We start from the raw sequence: 17,561 nt of genomic DNA, 5'->3' as shown, positions 1-17,561 counted from the left end.
GTTGCGTGCCCAGTCTGGAGCCTGGCACCGTGGCTGAGAGAGGAGTGCCCTGCACAGCTTGCACCGGCGTGAGGCAGGCCTGGCCTCTCTGGCAGGGAAGAGGGAACCCTTTACTTCGCTTCAATTGCTCCCTGACATGTAGCCCCACGCTAATTCTGACTTTTCTGTTCATACATTTTGAGCCAGTGCCCAGCGGGCTATAGTGTTGTGATCATCACAGACATAGCATTTACCCTTTAGTTCAGGGAATGGCTGATAAGCCTATGGACTCTACCAGCTGGGCCACTGTAATTAAAGTAAAATGCCACAGTTCAAAACATACACCCAACTTCTAATGGCCCCTCCTGGCCTCACAGGTTCAGTTATTCACTGTAAAGACATGTTTTCCTTTTTCTAACCCAGCACTTTGATGGGATTTTTATATGAGGTATTTAAATCCATGTGTCCTTCAGATCCACACCCTTCTATCTCATCCCAGAATCCACACAAAGGCAGAGAGATAATTACGGTGAGAGCGTTCAGTTCTGGGGAAACACACGCTCCGCCCCCGCCCCCCCCCCCCCCCATATTTGCTGAGCCAATTGCTACCCCTCCCTACAGCAGGGCCGCACAGATAATCCCAACTAGAAAGGATCACCTCGATGAAGCGGTTAGAATGAAATCACACAGGCTGAGTTCCAGCAGCACTTCCACCGCCTGCCTTTCCCTGTCTCAAGCAGCGAGGCGTTCCACCCTCTGCCTTCACCCTGCGAGTGGCCAGTGGGTTCCCAGCTCACACTGCCTCCCATTTGCTAGACGTTACAGGCTTCCTTGTGGTCACCTCTGATGAGCGTGGGTAACGCGCCACTGGAAAACACCCTTTCCGTTAGCAGCACTTCCGAGTGGCCTCTGCTACAGCCCAGCAGCGAGTCTCGGGCAGACCCGGGGACACCTGGAGAGGGGGTCCGGCACCTGCAGTTCAGGTCCTAACAGAGGCAGGATCGGGCCCAAGTGCCTCCCAGGTGACCCTGCATGTGTGCACACTATGGAAAGCAAATACAACTTCACTTTATTCCAGACCAACAAAATGCAGCATCTGCAAACATAATCCTCCCTTCGTACATAGTCACCTACTCGAACACTGACACCTCTCTGAATCCATCCATTGTGAGTCCAGCCAATTGTCCATCACACCCCTCCCTATGCTTCCATCCTCCGTGGTGCCTCCCGAAATGCCCAGACCGACGTGAGCCAGGAAGCAGACTGAAGAAATCGCTGTTTCTACTTTATACACGTAATTGAGGGTAAATGTCATCTGATGTAAGTCTGGCAATAAAAATGCAGTGAAGCTTAACTATTCAGTAAGGTTTCGGTTTGAATTTGAGCTGCCACTCAAAAAGTGTCAGAGCAATGTTGCCCACTTACATTACAGAAGCGGCATGGACTCAGACATGCACCAACGGGGATGGGCAACAGGAAATGAAAGAGGCACGTAGTGAGCAAGACAATGTAAAGGTTTCTTTTATAATCAAATTTTCCTTACAAAGAACCTAGGTATTTTCCCCTTTAAGTTTCAGAGGGTAAGCACCCTTAGAAAAATCACCAAATAAGCCAGACTTTGTCTCCTGTGTGTTTCTTTCCCTTCCTCCCACGCTCTTGCTCAGGCTTCATAACAAAATACCGCAGGCGTAGACACAGAACTTTGTTTTCCTACAGCTCTGAAGGCTGGGAGTCCAAGACCAAGGTGTCTGCAGGCCTGGTTCCTCCTGAGGCCTCTCGCTCTGGGTTGCAGATGGCCGTCCTCTTGCTGGTCCCTCACGGGGCCTCTTCCCTGTGCGTGTGCATCTCTGGTGTCTCTCTCTCTTCTCCTTATAAGGGCACCAGTCATATGGGACTAGGGCCCCATCTATGACCCCATTTAACTTTAATCACCTCTTTGATAAAGGTCCTATCTCCAAAACCAGTCACATTGGCGGGTAGAGCATCATTATATGAATTTGGGGGAAACACAGTTCTGTCCATAGCAGGTACCCTATATTCTAGTTCTCTCTTCACTCTCCCTACCTGACACCCTGTCTCGGTACTCAGGCAGAAGTATTGTAGATCCACTTTCTTTACTTGCAAACATGTAGACATCTGTTAGAGCAGTGGTTCCCAACCTTCTTTTGGCCACATCCCACCTAAGCATCTCTAAAATCCTGATGCCCGCCCACCCCCCCCCGCCCGTGACATAGAATTCCTATTACTCAAAAAGTGAATTCTTATTCACGTAGAGGAAGCCTAAAAGGCTATTAACTTGGTCTAAACAAGCTTCCAAAGAACATGGCACAAATGAAAGAGAAAAATAAAAGATCAAAAGGACAGTTGAAGTACTGAGAAAGAAATCACTAAGAAATGGTTAAAAAATAATAATATGAAGTGATACGAAAAAATAGCAAATACAGTTTCAAAACAATAGAGGACTGAGATGCATAAATATGTCACAATATATATTTATATACTGTATATGAGGCCCCTAGAACCATAATAACTGCAAAAAATTCACGGTTAATAACTGATTTTCTAATTGCCCCCCTTAAAAATCAAATTGCCTGCCCCCCACTGTGGGGCATGTGCCCCATGTTGGGAACCACTGTGTTAAAGGCTTAGATACATTTCAGTTGGGTTTCAAATCTTACACCAATGAAGGAACTTTGATCTCCACCAATAAACAAAATCTAGAGCCTAGGACAGAACTGGAGTTAGAATCCCCAGGCCATGAGAATCAGAAAGTAAAAAGCAGTGTGATGAGAGTTATAATCTTAAATCTAGAGTTCTAAAAGTAAAGTCTTTTTCTCTGCCATCCATTTAACCCTTTCCATATTCATAAATATTAAAAATAAAACTGAAGAGAAATGCCATTTTTTATTCCCAGGTCTCCTTGAGTTTCTCACTGGTGGTTTATTTGTGTAGGTATAGAGACTTTCTCAGAGTAGTTTGGGCCTCAAACTTTTAGGTGGGCATTTCCAAAACCCTAGACACCATCCCCAGGGGTGGCATTCAGTAGAGAGCAGGTACTGCCTGGAGTGCATCCAGTGGGCACTGCCTTGCCCACGCTGCGGACTCCCCCTGCTGGTCAAGCACGCCATCACAGACTGGTGTCGACCAGTTGGCCAGGATGCTGGAGCACGTGCTTCCTTCTGTTTATAGCATTGAGAACTTTCTTCCTGGGACCCAGCTGCATTTGTATGCTCTGAAGGTCCTCATCAGAGCAAAGCAACAGAGCTTCTAGATCAATCTGCTCTCTCATGAAAAACGGAAGGAATTGTTCCAGGTGGTGGGACTGCAGGAACACTTCCAGGGGCGTAGCGTCCCCCTCGTCTTCCTCCCACTCCACCACATCCTCATCCCAAGGCAGGGCCTCTTCCAAGCTGTTTCCATCTCCCTCTTCATCAGCCTCTGCTTCCTCAGGCTGTGCTGCTCCTTGTCGCTGAAACAATTCACTGGACACTTTAAACTCCAACCCTCTCTTGTCATCTGACATGTCTTCAGGACTCAATATTCTGTTCCTTTTAAAAACAATATTCCCTAGACCTGGACGACTGAGAATGGATTCGTGTTGCGCACAGCTGTCCTCTGCTGAGAGCTTCTCTCTGGACTCCCCTGAGAATGTGTCTTCTTCCTCCTCGCTGAACACTTCCATCACATTCCTCTGCCCGTTTCGGCACTCCTTTCCTCCCTGCTCTGCTGTATCTTTATTCTTCTTGAACTGTATCTTGAAGGTGCCTTTAATGCCCTTAGACAGTGACCCAAATGTGCTGGAAGCAGATGCATTTGAAAGGGATGACCTAGAAAGAGTGCTCTTGGAAGAAGAGAGAGTCCCGGCTTCCTCCTTTCTGTAGGTGCGGGCCATCTTGTTCTGGTGCTTCTCCTGGAGCCTCTCACACTCTTTGATCTGCCTCCTGGCATTCTTCTGAGCCTGCTCCTTCAGCCTGGTGACCTTCTTGGGGTTCATGATGTTCTGGGCAGTGGCTGCCTTATCCAGGAGAGCAACACATTCATTCTGCTCTCTGCTGGCAGCAGCATCCAGTGGAGACTGTAAATCATTGTCCAAGGCAAAGATGTTGGCACCAAAGTTGATCAGGAATGAGACGCAGTGGGCATGACCATTGGAGGCTGCGTAATGTAGAGGAGTGTTTCCCCAGATGTCGCATCTATCAGGGTCCCCTCTAGAAGAGAAAATATCAAAAATACAGCTCATGTTTCCTCTGAATATAAGGTCCTAATAAAGAAAGGAAGAAAGAACAGTGCCTGTTCGTCCTGCCTTGGCATTGTTAGAGGATAATGACTGAAAGTCTAGGTATGTCCCATCCGGACATCACATGGCCAGAAACAGAAAGAGCCCATTTCTATCCTGGGTCTCATTTATTTTAAGCAAGAAAATATTTCCAAAACACTCCCTCAAAAAGCAACTTTCCTGTCTCATTGGCCAGAATTGGTTCACATGCCTAATGAGAGGGAAAGAGAGCTGCGACATATAACTCAGATTAATTAAAATTTCCCCAGTAAATGTTTCACAACTGGCTCATCCAGGAAAACAATCAAAGCCCTGCTTTATAATGTGTGCCAATTTATGTGGTGTAAACACAGCCGCCATAGGGAATTTCAAGCTACTTATGCAACATTCCTGGACATGGAATTTGGAGGATGTGCTGTAGCAGACCATTATATGTTATTCCCACCATGTAGATAGAATAGCCATGCATAATCTTAAGAGAAGATATAATAGTAAAATAATTAGGAAATAAAATCATTTTTAGTATTTTTAAATATAATTCTTTAAATTATGGGTTTATATAATTTTATTAATAATGTTTGTGTTTTACTCTCAAACTTCCCAGCAATCTAGCAGTCATCTTTCATGAGCTACTAAGAGCGGTTTCCAGCACACCACTCCCCCCTCCCCTGAGTCACAGAGCAAAGTGAAGCAGCCATTATTCACAGGAACATTGCCACCGATCCCTCCACCTACTTACTTCCATGCAATTACAGTGTCACACATGTGAAGAGTTTTGCAGTGTTTTAAGGTAGAATTGGGGGCACTAGTAGATGATATTCAGGCCAGAGACCCATTCCTGGTACAGAGACGGACGGCCATGGTAGGTGCTCAGTGAAGACCTATGAAGTCGATGCATGCCTACTGAAGTCCTGCCCGGGTTACCCCACCCCACCCAGGGCTTGAGTTACAAACAGGCACAAATGGAAAGTAAAGTGGTACCTATTGTTGCCCACGGCCCTGGCCCCACACCATGCTGAGAATTCTGATCCTACAGGTCCTAAGAGCCCCAGCCCAGACTTCCTAAATGAGAATCTGGGTCCCCAGATTGCCAGCTCACTGCCAGGCTGAGAAGAGCTGTACTAGTTAATGTGGCCTAACCAGAGTCCAACAATTTGATGAGTCTGATTCCTAGCTCCCCTGTGGAAACCCTGGCCTCCTCATGCCTTTCAATTAAGAGCATTTATACATTCACTGCCCCCTTCTCCCCACCGCCAACCACCAGCCCAGTCTTCATCTTCGAGCAGGAAGATGAGGATAATTATCGGATGAGTGAAACAAGACCAAGAGCGGGTGATGGACCGCCCAGGGGCACACAGGCAGCACACCTGGGCTCCGGCACCACACAGTCACGCTTACACCCGCTCTCCTCCGTTCCCAGTGACAGGGCTTCAAGCTGTTCTAGGCTCAGGTTCCTCATCTGCAAATTGAGGATAATATTACCTACTCACAGAATCGTTATGTGAACAAGTTAATATGCAAATCATTAGAGAAGTGCTTGGCACATAGTGAATATCCAATAAACATCACCTATTATCATTTCCCTTGTCTCAAAACTCCAAATCCTTGACGTGGCATAGCTTTCCCTCACACCATTCAGCAGATTCCTGCAGCCCTGCAACAGCTCGTGTGGTTTTCCAACACGCACAGACTTACTGATTGGTCAGACGTTTATGCCCTGCCTTCCCAAGCAGATAACATGCCTCAGAGGGCTAAGCCTGTTTGCCCTCTTTGCTTTCTTTCTTTCTTTCTTTCTTTCTTTCTTTCTTTCTTTCTTTCTTTCTTTCTTTCTTTCTTTCTTTCTTTCTTTTTTTCAATCCTCACCCAAGGATATGGTTTTATTGATTGACTGTATTGGCTTTTGAAATTTTTTTAAATTAAAAAATTTTCCATCACCATGTATTCACCTCTCTCTCTCTCTCTCTCTCTCTCTCTCTCTCTCTCTCTCTCTCTCTTTTTGCTTTTGCTCAATACTTCTACCCCCACCCACCCCCCCGCAGCACCCCTCCCCTCCCCAATCCCCCCGCCAGGGCTGTCTGCCTGCTCTCTGTCTATGAGTCTTGTCTCTATTTTGCTTGGTAGTTCAGCTTGTTCATTAAATTCCACATATGAAATCATATGGTATTTGTCTTTCTCTGACTAACTTATTTCACCTACATTAATGTTTTTCAGGCCCATCTATGCTGTTGCAAAAGGTAAAATTTTCTTCCTTTTTACAGCTGAGTAGGAGAGAGAGAGAGAGAGAGAGAGAGAGAGAGAGAGAGAGAGAGAGAGAGAGAGAGAGAGAAAGAGAGAGAGAGAGAGAGAGAGAGAGAGAGAGAGAGAAAGAGAGAGAGAGAGAGAGAGAGAGAGAGAGAGAGAGAGAGAGAGAGAAAGGAGAGAGAGAGAGACATCAATGTGAGAGCTGAAAGGGGATCAAACCCGCCCGCTAGGTGACAGACCAGCAGAGGACACTCGGCTCAGATGGACTAGAAAGTCCCAAACGTGAAAGTGGCGCAGCCTCATTTCGTGGAACAGCCTGCGGTCACCTTATCCCGCACAACAGGCGGCAGCGGCACCGAGGGCCAGACAGCAGGCCACCGACACCAATGGCGCCTGCAGCCCACAGCCTCCATGGCCAGCACTAATCGGTCTGAAGGACAATGAACTCTATCCAATCAGACTAGAACATTACATCCCCCAGCCTCCACACCTTTCGATTTTTGCACATAAAATTCAACTCCAAGGACAGTGGAGGCTGAGTCCTAACCTTCCCAGGTGTGGCTCCATCCCCCTTCCCTCTAAGAAACTCCCCTGTTGCTCGCTGCATCCGCCTAATTCCAACCCACGACCTTTTGGTGTATGGGATGATGCTCCAACCAGTTGAGCCACCCGGCCGGGGCAAGGCCTGTGTCTTTTTGTCCTTTGTGGCATCTACATCTCCTGGCAGGAGTGCCAAACTCAGCCTGAAGACGCAGAGCTGGTGGTGTGAGAAGGGAACAGGGCCAGCTTTGTCCTTCCAAGCTCCCTCTAGGAAGACGGGCCGGTGCTCAGCGGTGGCTGAGTGCCACTTGGAAACAGCAGGCACAGTATTGCCAGAACTTCCAGTTTCAAGCCAGAAATCCAGGATTTCATGAGAAACTCTTTGGTTTTTAAATGTTGGCTCAGATTTAAAAGGGAAAGACAGTAAAGTCCAAATAAAACTATCTCTGGGCTACAGCCAGCCCGTGAACTGGCGGCTGGCAACCTCCTCACGGGGGACCGCCTGCCAGGCGGGGAGCCCGGAGTTGTCTTACCGGTGAGCAGAGTGCACGGAGCTGCATGGAGGCGGGGAAGGAGGTGTTAGATGACACAGCTGTGTTGGGTGTCTGCCTCCCAGGGGCTCTGGGCAGGCCTGATTTACTTGTCTTGGACCAAAGGAAGCCTCTCCACAGCAGGGCAGTTATTGCTGTAACTAAACACCACATTCGAAGGACAAAGCGATGAAGACATTACTGTAAATATCACAAAACACACTGATTACTTTGTCTGCAATTAGTCTTGGGATTGGAGAAATTACAAAAGAAATTATTGAGAGGAGGGAGCGGTGGTGGGATGTTAAAGGGTATTAAGAAGCTTGGGTTAGCCCTAGCCGGTTTGGCTCAAGGGTTGGCGTTTCTGTCTGAGGACTGGTGGGTTTCGGGTTCATTTCTGATCAAGGGCATGTACCTCCTTGGTTACAGCCTCAATTCCGGCTGGGGCGTGTGTGGGAGACAACCAATTGATGCGTCTCACATCAATGTTCCTCTCTCTCTCTGTCTCGCCTCCCCCCTTCCTCTCTTTCTAAAAATCAATGGGAAAAAAATATCCTCTGGTGAGGGTTAACAAAAACATTTTTTTTAAAAAAAGAAGCTTGGGTTAAATCTACACACGTCAAGCCACAGAGCAGTGGAATTTCCCATCTCAAGGGATCTTCAATGATCCTTTCAAGATAGAAGTAACATGAAGAAAACCTGTGGTGACAGCAAAGATGGGTCTTCTGCCCTAGCTGGTTTGGCTCAGTGGATAGAGTGTCGGCCTGCAGACTAAAGGGTCCCAGGTTCGATTCTCGCCAAGGGCACATGCCCGGGTTGTGGGCTTGATCACCCCCTAGTACGGGGCATGCAGGAGGCAGCCAATCCATGATTCTCTCTCATCATTAATGTTTCTCTTTCTATCTCTCTCCCTTCCTCTTTGGAATCAATAATAATAATAAAAAAGGGTCTTCTGTTAAGAATACTTTGAATGCAAAATTCCAGATTTACAGATGAAGCCATCAGTAGTGACTCACGCCCCAGTGCATCTCGGTTATGTCCACTTGAAGAAATCCTACTGACAAACCACCTTCCAAATGGATGTGCAACTGACATCAAAACATTTTCCAGTGACAGGTTTCCTGGGGTCTTCAAACTCAGTCTTTGTCGTTCAACCCGGATGTCTATATAAATATAAATTCTCCATGAAATCATTATATACACATCCAGCCAGGTGTTCACAAATGGGCCCCACTTCATGAGTCCAATATTGATATTACATGGTTTCCTGTGGACACATTTAATCATGTTGATTTTTTTTTCCTATCTCCCCTTTTTTTTCTAAAAGAGAAACTCACTGAAAAGATTCTTAAATAATCATATTTTGCCATTGGATTTTGGTAGATCAGTACATTGGGGCAATACTTTTACAGCTGGATTGCTCCTATTGTCACTAAATAGGCAATTTGCTTATATTAAATTACTATGAACATTTGTTCCATTTCAACTTCCCCTTGGAAGTTGACTTGATTTTGTGTGAACTTCTTTCTCAGAAAAAAAAATCATTCTTTCAGACGTTTTTCCACATAAGAAGGAATATTAAGACTCACTAATAATCAAAGAAATTAAAATGAAAACAATTCCTACCCAATATGCACCTATCAGATAGGCAGTGATTAAGAATAGCAGTCCAGTCCTGACCGGTTTTCCTCAGTGGATAGAGTGCTGGTCTGTGGACTGAAGGGTCCCGGGTTCGATTCCGGTCAAGGGCATGTACCTTGGTTGCGGGCACATACCCGGTGGGGGGTGTGCAGGAGGCAGCTGATCGATGTTCCTCTCTCATTGATGTTTCTAGCTCTCTATCCCTCTCCCTTCCTCTCTGTAAAAAATCAATAAAATATATATTTTTTTAAAAAAATAGCAGTCCGGCTGGGCAGGAGGTGGGGACGGACACAGCTGGAGGACACATGAAGGCCTTCCGTTCCAGCCCAGCATTGTGCCACAGCCTCTAGCACAGGGCATGCTCTTGAATCAACAACCTGCCTCTGAGAATTTATCCTAAGGGAATACCAGATCCTCGTGTAAAGACAAATGTCAAGAATGTTTGTCCTAAGTTATTTATAACAAAGACTGGATTTAAGCTAAACATCATGAACAAGCAACTGATTAACTAAATTATGAGGAAATCATAAAACAAACCATGTAGCCATTAAAAATGGGCAGGATCTCGACTCTAAGTCCAAGATGTGGTCCATGATGTGTTGCCAAATAATGAGAAGCAGGTTTTAGAAGAGTTTGTATAATATGATGGCCCTTTTCATGGGGAGTATACCTGTGTGAGCCTGTTCGCACAGGGAAAAGTCTGGGAGGACATACATTCAAATGTCGATGACTGTGAGGATTGATGTGGTTTTTATTTTATTAAATGTATCTTTCCAATATGATATGAAATGTTACAATAAGTAGTTTTCCTTTAAAATCAGAGAGGAAGGAAACATTTCCATTTTAGAAAATGAAAGAAAACTAAAAAAATTCATGAACATTTTAAAAACAAAATAACATTTTGTGTAATTGGGACCATCTTTCCAGTGTAGAATGACACGTGAAATTATTACTTTCCATCATTAAATTTAACTAAGAAAGCAAAACAGTTTTTTTCTTAACAAAGGCAGAGTTTGGATATTAATGGTCACCACATGGTCTCAGTTGGGTAGTGACAGATAAACACTGAAATCATCAGACTGGAATAGACCTCAGTGACTGATTAACTTCTAAATTCAATTTTTAATTGTTTTCCCTTTTTAGCTCCCTTAAATCTAATTGGCAATTGGATCTCACACAGGTTCCTGAAGATTGGCTATGGTCAAAATGCGAGGACACTTAGGAAAACCCTCAAAAAACATTTTTTTCAGCCTATACTGGGCCAACTTACCACAACCAGTCTTAAATGCTTCTGGGAGAAGGAAGCAAAATCTGAGATGTGCTAGACCAATCAAAAGACAAGAGTTGAGAAGGAAGGACCAGAAGAAGTAGGGCCAGAAGAATTTGCCCACAGTGTTTAATAAATACAACTTAATGGACTGGATTTTGAGATTGCATTGAGAGAAATTACCTTGTCAAATAAATGGGAAAAGGGTGAACTGTATAGCAAATTGTGTTGAGATAAGTGATTAACGACTTGGGGAAGGTATAATGAGATCAAAACCTCAAGCCATCAATCAAAATAAAGAATATATGAATTAAGTATTCAAAATAAATAACTTAATAAAATAAATAAAACTTAAAAACTGCTAAAAACATATTTTCATTTATTTTTAAAATATTTGTTGTAAAAATGTGAATTATGAATTGTGAAAATATTTGTAACATCATGACAAAAGACTGGTATTATAACTTAAAAAATAATTTTTTATGTATCGATGAGAAATGTTGAAGATCTCAATAAAAACATGGGACAAGCCCTGGCTGGGCTTGCAGGTTCCCTCCCCGCCCTGGTTGGGGTGCATGCGAGAGGCAACCAATCGATGTGTCTCTCTCACATCAATGTCTCTCTCTCTCTCTCTCTCTCTCTCTCTCTCTTTCTCTCTCTCTCTCTTTCTCTCTCCCTCCCTCCCTTTCACTCTCTCTGAAAAGTAATGGAAAAATTGTTTAAAAAGTGGGAGAAGATTATAAACACACAGTTCACAAAAGTAGAAATATGGCCACTAAACATAAAAAGAATTTTCAACTTCACTAGTAACCAAGGAAAGGAGCATTAAAGCCACCATGATATATCATTTTGGACCTATGATATTGACAAAAATGTGTACTTACTTTCTAAAGAATAATTTGTCAATATACACAAAAAACTATTTAAATTGTGCACATGTCAATTTAAATCTTACTTTGGAGAAGTTAGCCTCAAGAAAATGAGAGCAAAGATTTATGTACAAATGCACTCATCACAGCAGAGTTTAAATAATAGGAAACAAATTATATATCCAGAAAAGAGGCTTAGTAAGAAATATATTTATTGCCTTGAATAACAAGTCCCTAAAAATTAAATTATAAAAGAATGTATAATCACAGAGAAAAATTGTCATTATATACTGAGGCTTAAAAAAAAAGGATGCTACCAAAAATGTCTACTTAGATATCATTGTGTGTGTGTGTGTATAAATATACACACATTTATACAATACCTATACATGTATATTTATATACACACCTAGAGGCCTGGTGCACAAAAATTTGTGCACTCAGGGGGGTCCCTCAGCCTGGCCTGTGCCCTCTTGCAGTCTGGGACCCCTTGGGGGATGACCACCTGCTGGCTTAGGCCCGCTACTTGGGGGATTTGGCCTAAGCTGCAGGCAGTCAGACATCCCTCTGGCAGCCTGGGAGCCCTCGGGGGATGTCCACTTGCCAGCGGGGAGCATGCCTAAGCTGCAGTCGGACATCCTTAGCACTGCTGAGGAGGCGGGACAGGCTCCCACCACCACCGCTGTACTGGCAGCCATTAGCCTGGCTTGTGGCTGAGCAGAGCTCCCCCTGTGGGAGCGCACTGACCACCAGGGGACAGCTCCTGCATTGAGCATCTGGCCCCTGGTGGTCAGTGTCTGTCATAGTGACCAGTCATTCCCAGTCATTCTGCTATTAGGGTCAATTTGCATATTACCTTTTTATTATATAGGAGTGCCTGGCCAGCCTGGGTGAGGTGCTGATGGCTGTTTGCAGGTTGGCCACAGCCCCTTAACGGTGAGGGTCCCCCTTGGGGTGCCTGACCAGCTTGGGTGAGGGGCTGATGGCTGTTTGCAGGCTGGCCACAGCCTCTTCAGGGTAGGGGTCCCCCCTGGGGTGCCTGGCCAGCCTGGGTGAGGGGCTGATGGCTGTTTACAGGCTGGCCACAGCCCCTTCAGGGTGGGGGTCCTGCTGCGGTGCCTGGCCAGTCTGGATTAGGGGCTGAGAGCCATTTTCAGGCTGGCTAAGCCCCCCAGTGGGGACCCTCACCCCATGAGGGTGTGGCCAGCCTGAGTGAGGGGCTGATGGCTGTTTGCAGGTTGGCCACAACCCCCAGCCACCCAAGCTCCTAGTGGAGGCTGGCTGGAAGCAGGTATCTGGGATTTATTTGTCTTCTATAATTGAAACTTTGTTGCCTTAAGCGGAGGCCACAGCTGGCTCAGGGCAGGCAGGAAGCTTGGCTTCCTCCATCGCCCAGGCAACCAAGCCTCCTGCTTGCTCCAGCTCCATGGCTGCCGGCCGCCATCTTGGTTGGGTTAATGTGCATATAGTCGCTCTGATTGGCTGGTGGGTGTGGCTTAGGGCATAGCAAAGGTATGGTCAATTAACATCTTTGTCTTTTATTAGTGTAGCTATATATTATACTAGAGGCCTGGTGCATGAAATTTGTGCACTGGGGAGGGGGCGGGGTGTGTCCCTCAGCCCACCCTGCATCCTCTTCAATTTGGGACCCCTCAGGGGACATCCGTCTCACAATCCAGGACTGCTGGCTCCCAACCACTCGCCTGTCTGCCTGCCTGATTGCCCCTAACTGCTTCTGCCTGCCAGCCTGATCACCCCCTAACCACTCTCCTGCCAGCCTGATCAAGGCCTATCTACTCACCTGCCGGCCCGATCACCCCTAACTGCCCTCCCCTGCTGGCCATCTTGTGACTACATGGGGGCAGCCATCTTGTGCGAGGGTGTGATGGTTAATTTGCATATTACCTCTTTATTATATAGGATATACAACATACAACTGTTAATAGCATGACATTATACAACATTTTTCTTTTATAATTTGTGTGCATATATATGGTTTATTTTCTGGGTTCAGCTTAAGTTACATTTGTCATAAATAAAGACCAGCAGAATAATAAGCATAAGCTAATGTTTTAGGCATACCAAAGGAGAGAGACAAAGATTGATAGGGAGAGAGGGAGGGAGGGTGGATGGGAGGGGGGAAGGGAGAAAGAGAGAGAGAGAGAGAGAGAGAGAGAGAGAGAGAGAGAGAGAGAGAACCTAGGCATTGCCGTTGCCATTTAAATTGGACCTCAAAGGGAGCAAGGGCTTCCACAGTTGTGAAGGAGCTGCCATCATGCGTTTGGAGCAGAGGTGGAACACTCTGAGTAGAGAAAGTTTGGGAGAGGGGAGAGCTGGCAGGGTGTTATGATCCGGAGAACACTGATTGATGGGGGTGGGGCAAAGTGTCATCAGCAGAAGGGATGGGAAAGCGCCATTCCACTGACTTCCTCATTCAGTTCTCAACTCAGAAACTCTGCCCACTGCCTTTGGTTCTTCTAACTTTTCCTAAAGTGCCCTACTTCAATAAAGGGAGCCAACACTCCCAAGATGTTGAAGCCAGAACCTGGGGCCTTGATCCTCCTGCTCCTTTATCCACCTGCCCAACATCCAGTCAATCATAATGAGTTGTACATTTAAACTGCCATCAAATCCATTCATATCTCCCATTAGCACTGCTCTACCCTTGCTCATCTCTCATCTAGACCAGTAAGAGAGTCCAGGCTTTCTCTCTTATGGCTGCACACCTGCCTGAGCAAATCTGGCAAACACAAATCTACCCAGTGCGGCCCTGTGCAGATCCATGGCAATGCTGCCCGTGCCCCGCACAGAGTTTACAAGGCTCTGTGATCTGCTCTTGTCTCTTACAACTTGGCCTCTCTCACTCAAGCCATGACCAGCCATACTCAACTTCTTCAGTTCCGAGAGTGCACAGTGCTCACGTGGAAACACTCCTCCTCCCACCTTCATTTGGCCAACTCCTTCTCATCCTTCAAATCCCAACTGAAATGCTCCAGAAAAGCCTTTGCTCACCCCCTTTGTAGCACATATCATACATGACTTAATTTCTGTCTTCCTCTCTCAAACCCGATCACCATGAGGACAATATGTGTCTCTTGTTGACTGCAGCATCCCCAGCAGCTAGCAGAATGGCTGACACATAGCTGACATGTATAAATAAACAAGTGTTGAATTGAAATAAACTCATTGGGCTCCTTTGTTCACACTTTTTTCTTTCTTTACCCTCCTTGGGTTATGGTTGCCAACACAGCCTGGCCCCTCTGTTAACATGCAGAAGAAAAGAGCTAGCTGGCTCTGAGCTAGAATCTGTAGGGAGGAGGGAGGGGGTGTGCATGGATGTGTCTTACTGCCAGAGAGGTGATGAAGGTAAGACAGACTTAAGGTCTCTTTTACAGCTTGTAAAGTCAGCAACTTCATCTAAGAATCATGGACCCGCCCTAGGATTAAGAGTTAACAGAAGGCTATGGGATTTTAATGGCAGAGATAAAAAGAAATAAAATGACATCATTGGTTCCAGTCAGGGTTGACATCTTAAAACCAAGTAAAACAGTGATCTCTTTTTCAAAGGGGCAACCATTTATATTATGGACAACATTTTTTTAAGGCACAGAATTAAAATATCTTCCCCATGAGGGTGATAACAAGCCTTAGAGTTCAGGGTTTCGCCCCTGTACGCGGCTCACAGAGGACGAGCCTGCCCCACGTTGCCAGTTCTCAGTGAGTAAAGAGAGCATCTCCAGGCAATGTTCCCCCTTTCTCCAGAAAGACAATTATTTAGTCTAGAAGGAGGGTAAAGTATTTTCACTGAATTCCCTGCTCTTGCTGCTGGTCTGCCAAACCCTGCGGAAACAGTTTCCAGGGGAAGCTCCAGGCTGCACTCACCCTCTGCTGCAGATGATCTCCAGGGCTTCCAGGTTCCCGTGGTAGGCGGCCAGGAGTGTGGGCGTCATGCCATCCTCATCAGAGAGGTTCAGATCCCTCCTGGTCGCCTCTTTCAGAAGTTCCAGGTAGCTGTCACTGGCAGCTTGGTGGTAGCGAGAGGACATGTTTCCTGCTCACCGACGCTTGGCCAGGTATCAACTCCAGGCAGAGCAGGATGTTGGTGGAGCAGCCTTCCTACAAAGCTGGTTAATCAGTGACAAGGAAGAGTGTCACCCAGGGCAAAGCTCACTCCAGCCTCCCTCCTGGAAGGCAGCCAGAAACACTGATAGCACTGAACTTGGACTCTTTCTTTCCAGAATGGCCATGACGTTAAATATTGAGGACTGCTGTGTGTTCATCTTGAGTGCTTTGGGGACACATTTAATTTTTGAATTTCCATGAACAAGTCTTGAATATAATATTGGTTACCTAGGCTTAGAATATTGAAAATAATTGCCAAAAAACTCAGAACTAGTTTAGGGAACTAAACTAGTTTTCCCGGGGAGGCCTATTTTTAGAGTTGTTTTATTGAGGTTCAATTTACATACTGTGAAACTCATCCATTTTAAGTAGACAATTCAATGATCATTAGTAAATTTACAGCGTTGTGTAATTATCACCATAATCCAATTTTAGAACATGTCCATCACCCCAAAATCTCCCTTATGCTCACTTATAGTCAATCCTCATTCCCACTCCCAGCTCAGGAAACCAGCGATCTGCTTTGTGTCTCTATAATCTTGCTTTTCATGGGAATTCCCTATAAATGGAATCATAAAATATACAGTGTTTTTTAAAACATGTATTGAAGTACATTTTTAGATTTTTAAAAATGCATTCTTTTTTTTTCTTCCAACTTTATTTTGTATTGGTGTCAGTTTTACAGCTTAGTGTTTAGACAATCATATACTTTACATAGTATTGCCATCAATTGGTGCCATAGTTATCACAATATTATTGATTATATTCCCTACCAGTATGTTTTACTTACATCTCCATGACTATGTTGTCACTACCAATTTTAACTTCTTAATCCCTTCACCTCTTTCACCCAGTCCCCCAATGTCCCTCCCTTCTGGCAACAACCAGTTCACTCTCTGTGTCCATGCATCTGTTGCAATTTTATTCATTTATTTTGTCCTTTAGAATCCACATATAATTGAAACCATATGGTATTTGTTTTCCTCTGACTTGTTTTACTGAGCATAATACCCTCTAGGTCCATCCATACTGTCGTAAATGGTAAGATTTCATTCTATTTTATGGTCCACTCATCTATTGATGGTCACTTAGGTTGCTTTCATGTTTTGGCTATTATAAAAAATACTGCAATGAACATAATTCTTTCCAATAAAATAAGTGTTTTAAGTTTCTTTGGACAAATCTCCAGAAGTGGAATCGCTGGATCATAAGACAGTTCCATTTTTAATTTTTTTAGGAAACTCCATACCGTTTTCCACAGTGGCTGCACCAGTCTGCATTCTCACCAACAGTGCATGAGGGTTCCCTTTTCTCCACATCCTCACCAACACTTATCATTTGTGGATTTATTCATGATAGCTATTCTGACAGGTGTGAGGTGATTTTAATTTGCTTTATGGTTTTAATCTCATTGTGGTTTTAATTTGCATTTCTCTGCCATCAAGCATCTTTTCATATGTCTAGTGGCCATCTGTATGTTCTCTTTGGGGAAGTATTTGCTCAGGTTCCTCGCCCATTTCTTAATTGTATTGTTTGTTTGTTTACTTTTTGGGTTTTTTTTGGTGTTGAGTTGTAAGTGTTCTTTATAAATTTTGCATATTAACCACTTATCAGATGTATCATTGGTGAACATGCTCTCCCATTTAGGTTATCTCTTCCCTTTGTTGGTTTTCTTTGCTGTGCAAAAATATTTTAGTTTGCTGTAGTCCCATTCATTTATTTTATCATTTGTTTCCCTTGCCCAAGGAGATATATCAGAAAAAATATTGCTATAGAAATGTCCGAGATACTGCCTATGTTTTCTTTTAGGATTTTTATGGTTTTGAGTCTTACATTTAGGTTTTTAATTCATTTTTAGTTTATTCTTAAATATGGTGTGAAGAGGTGATCTAGTTTTATTTTTTTTGCATGTATCTGTCCAGTATTTACAACACCATTTATTGATCATCTTTACCCCATTCTATGTTCTTGCCTCCGTTGTCAAATATTAATTGACCACATAGGTGTGGGGTTATTTCTGGGCTCTCTAGTCTGTTCCATTGGTCTATATGTCTGTTTTTATGCCAGTACCATGATGTTTTGATTACTATGTCCCT

General features: G+C 44.7%; 1 protein-coding gene across 1 annotated transcript; it reads right to left on the bottom strand.

The window, feature by feature from the left end:
- Positions 1 to 2,864: 2,864 nt before the first annotated feature.
- ANKS4B (ankyrin repeat and sterile alpha motif domain containing 4B) lies at positions 2,865 to 15,448 on the bottom strand. The gene is made up of 2 exons (XM_059692031.1): positions 15,226 to 15,448; positions 2,865 to 4,187 (listed from the first exon to the last, which is right to left on the bottom strand). The coding sequence occupies exons 1-2, from the start codon at positions 15,387 to 15,389 to the stop codon at positions 3,107 to 3,109; spliced, it is 1,245 nt and encodes a 414-aa protein (XP_059548014.1). The 5' UTR covers positions 15,390 to 15,448; the 3' UTR covers positions 2,865 to 3,106.
- Positions 15,449 to 17,561: the final 2,113 nt, after the last annotated feature.

This window comes from Myotis daubentonii, chromosome 4 (genome assembly GCF_963259705.1).
Source record: "Myotis daubentonii chromosome 4, mMyoDau2.1, whole genome shotgun sequence".
Lineage (NCBI taxonomy): Eukaryota > Metazoa > Chordata > Mammalia > Chiroptera > Vespertilionidae > Myotis > Myotis daubentonii.
The sequence above is the reverse complement of the archived record's forward strand: the minus strand, read 5'-3'. Positions and strand labels throughout refer to the sequence as shown.

Coding starts and splice junctions, on each gene's coding strand:
- ANKS4B (XM_059692031.1), bottom strand. CDS start 15,389: ATGTCCTCTCGCTACCACCAAGCTGCCAGTGACAGCTACCTGGAACTT. Junction 4,188..15,225: donor GAGATCATCTGCAGCAGAGG/GTGAGTGCAGCC, acceptor TTTCTCTTCTAG/AGGGGACCCTGATAGATGCG.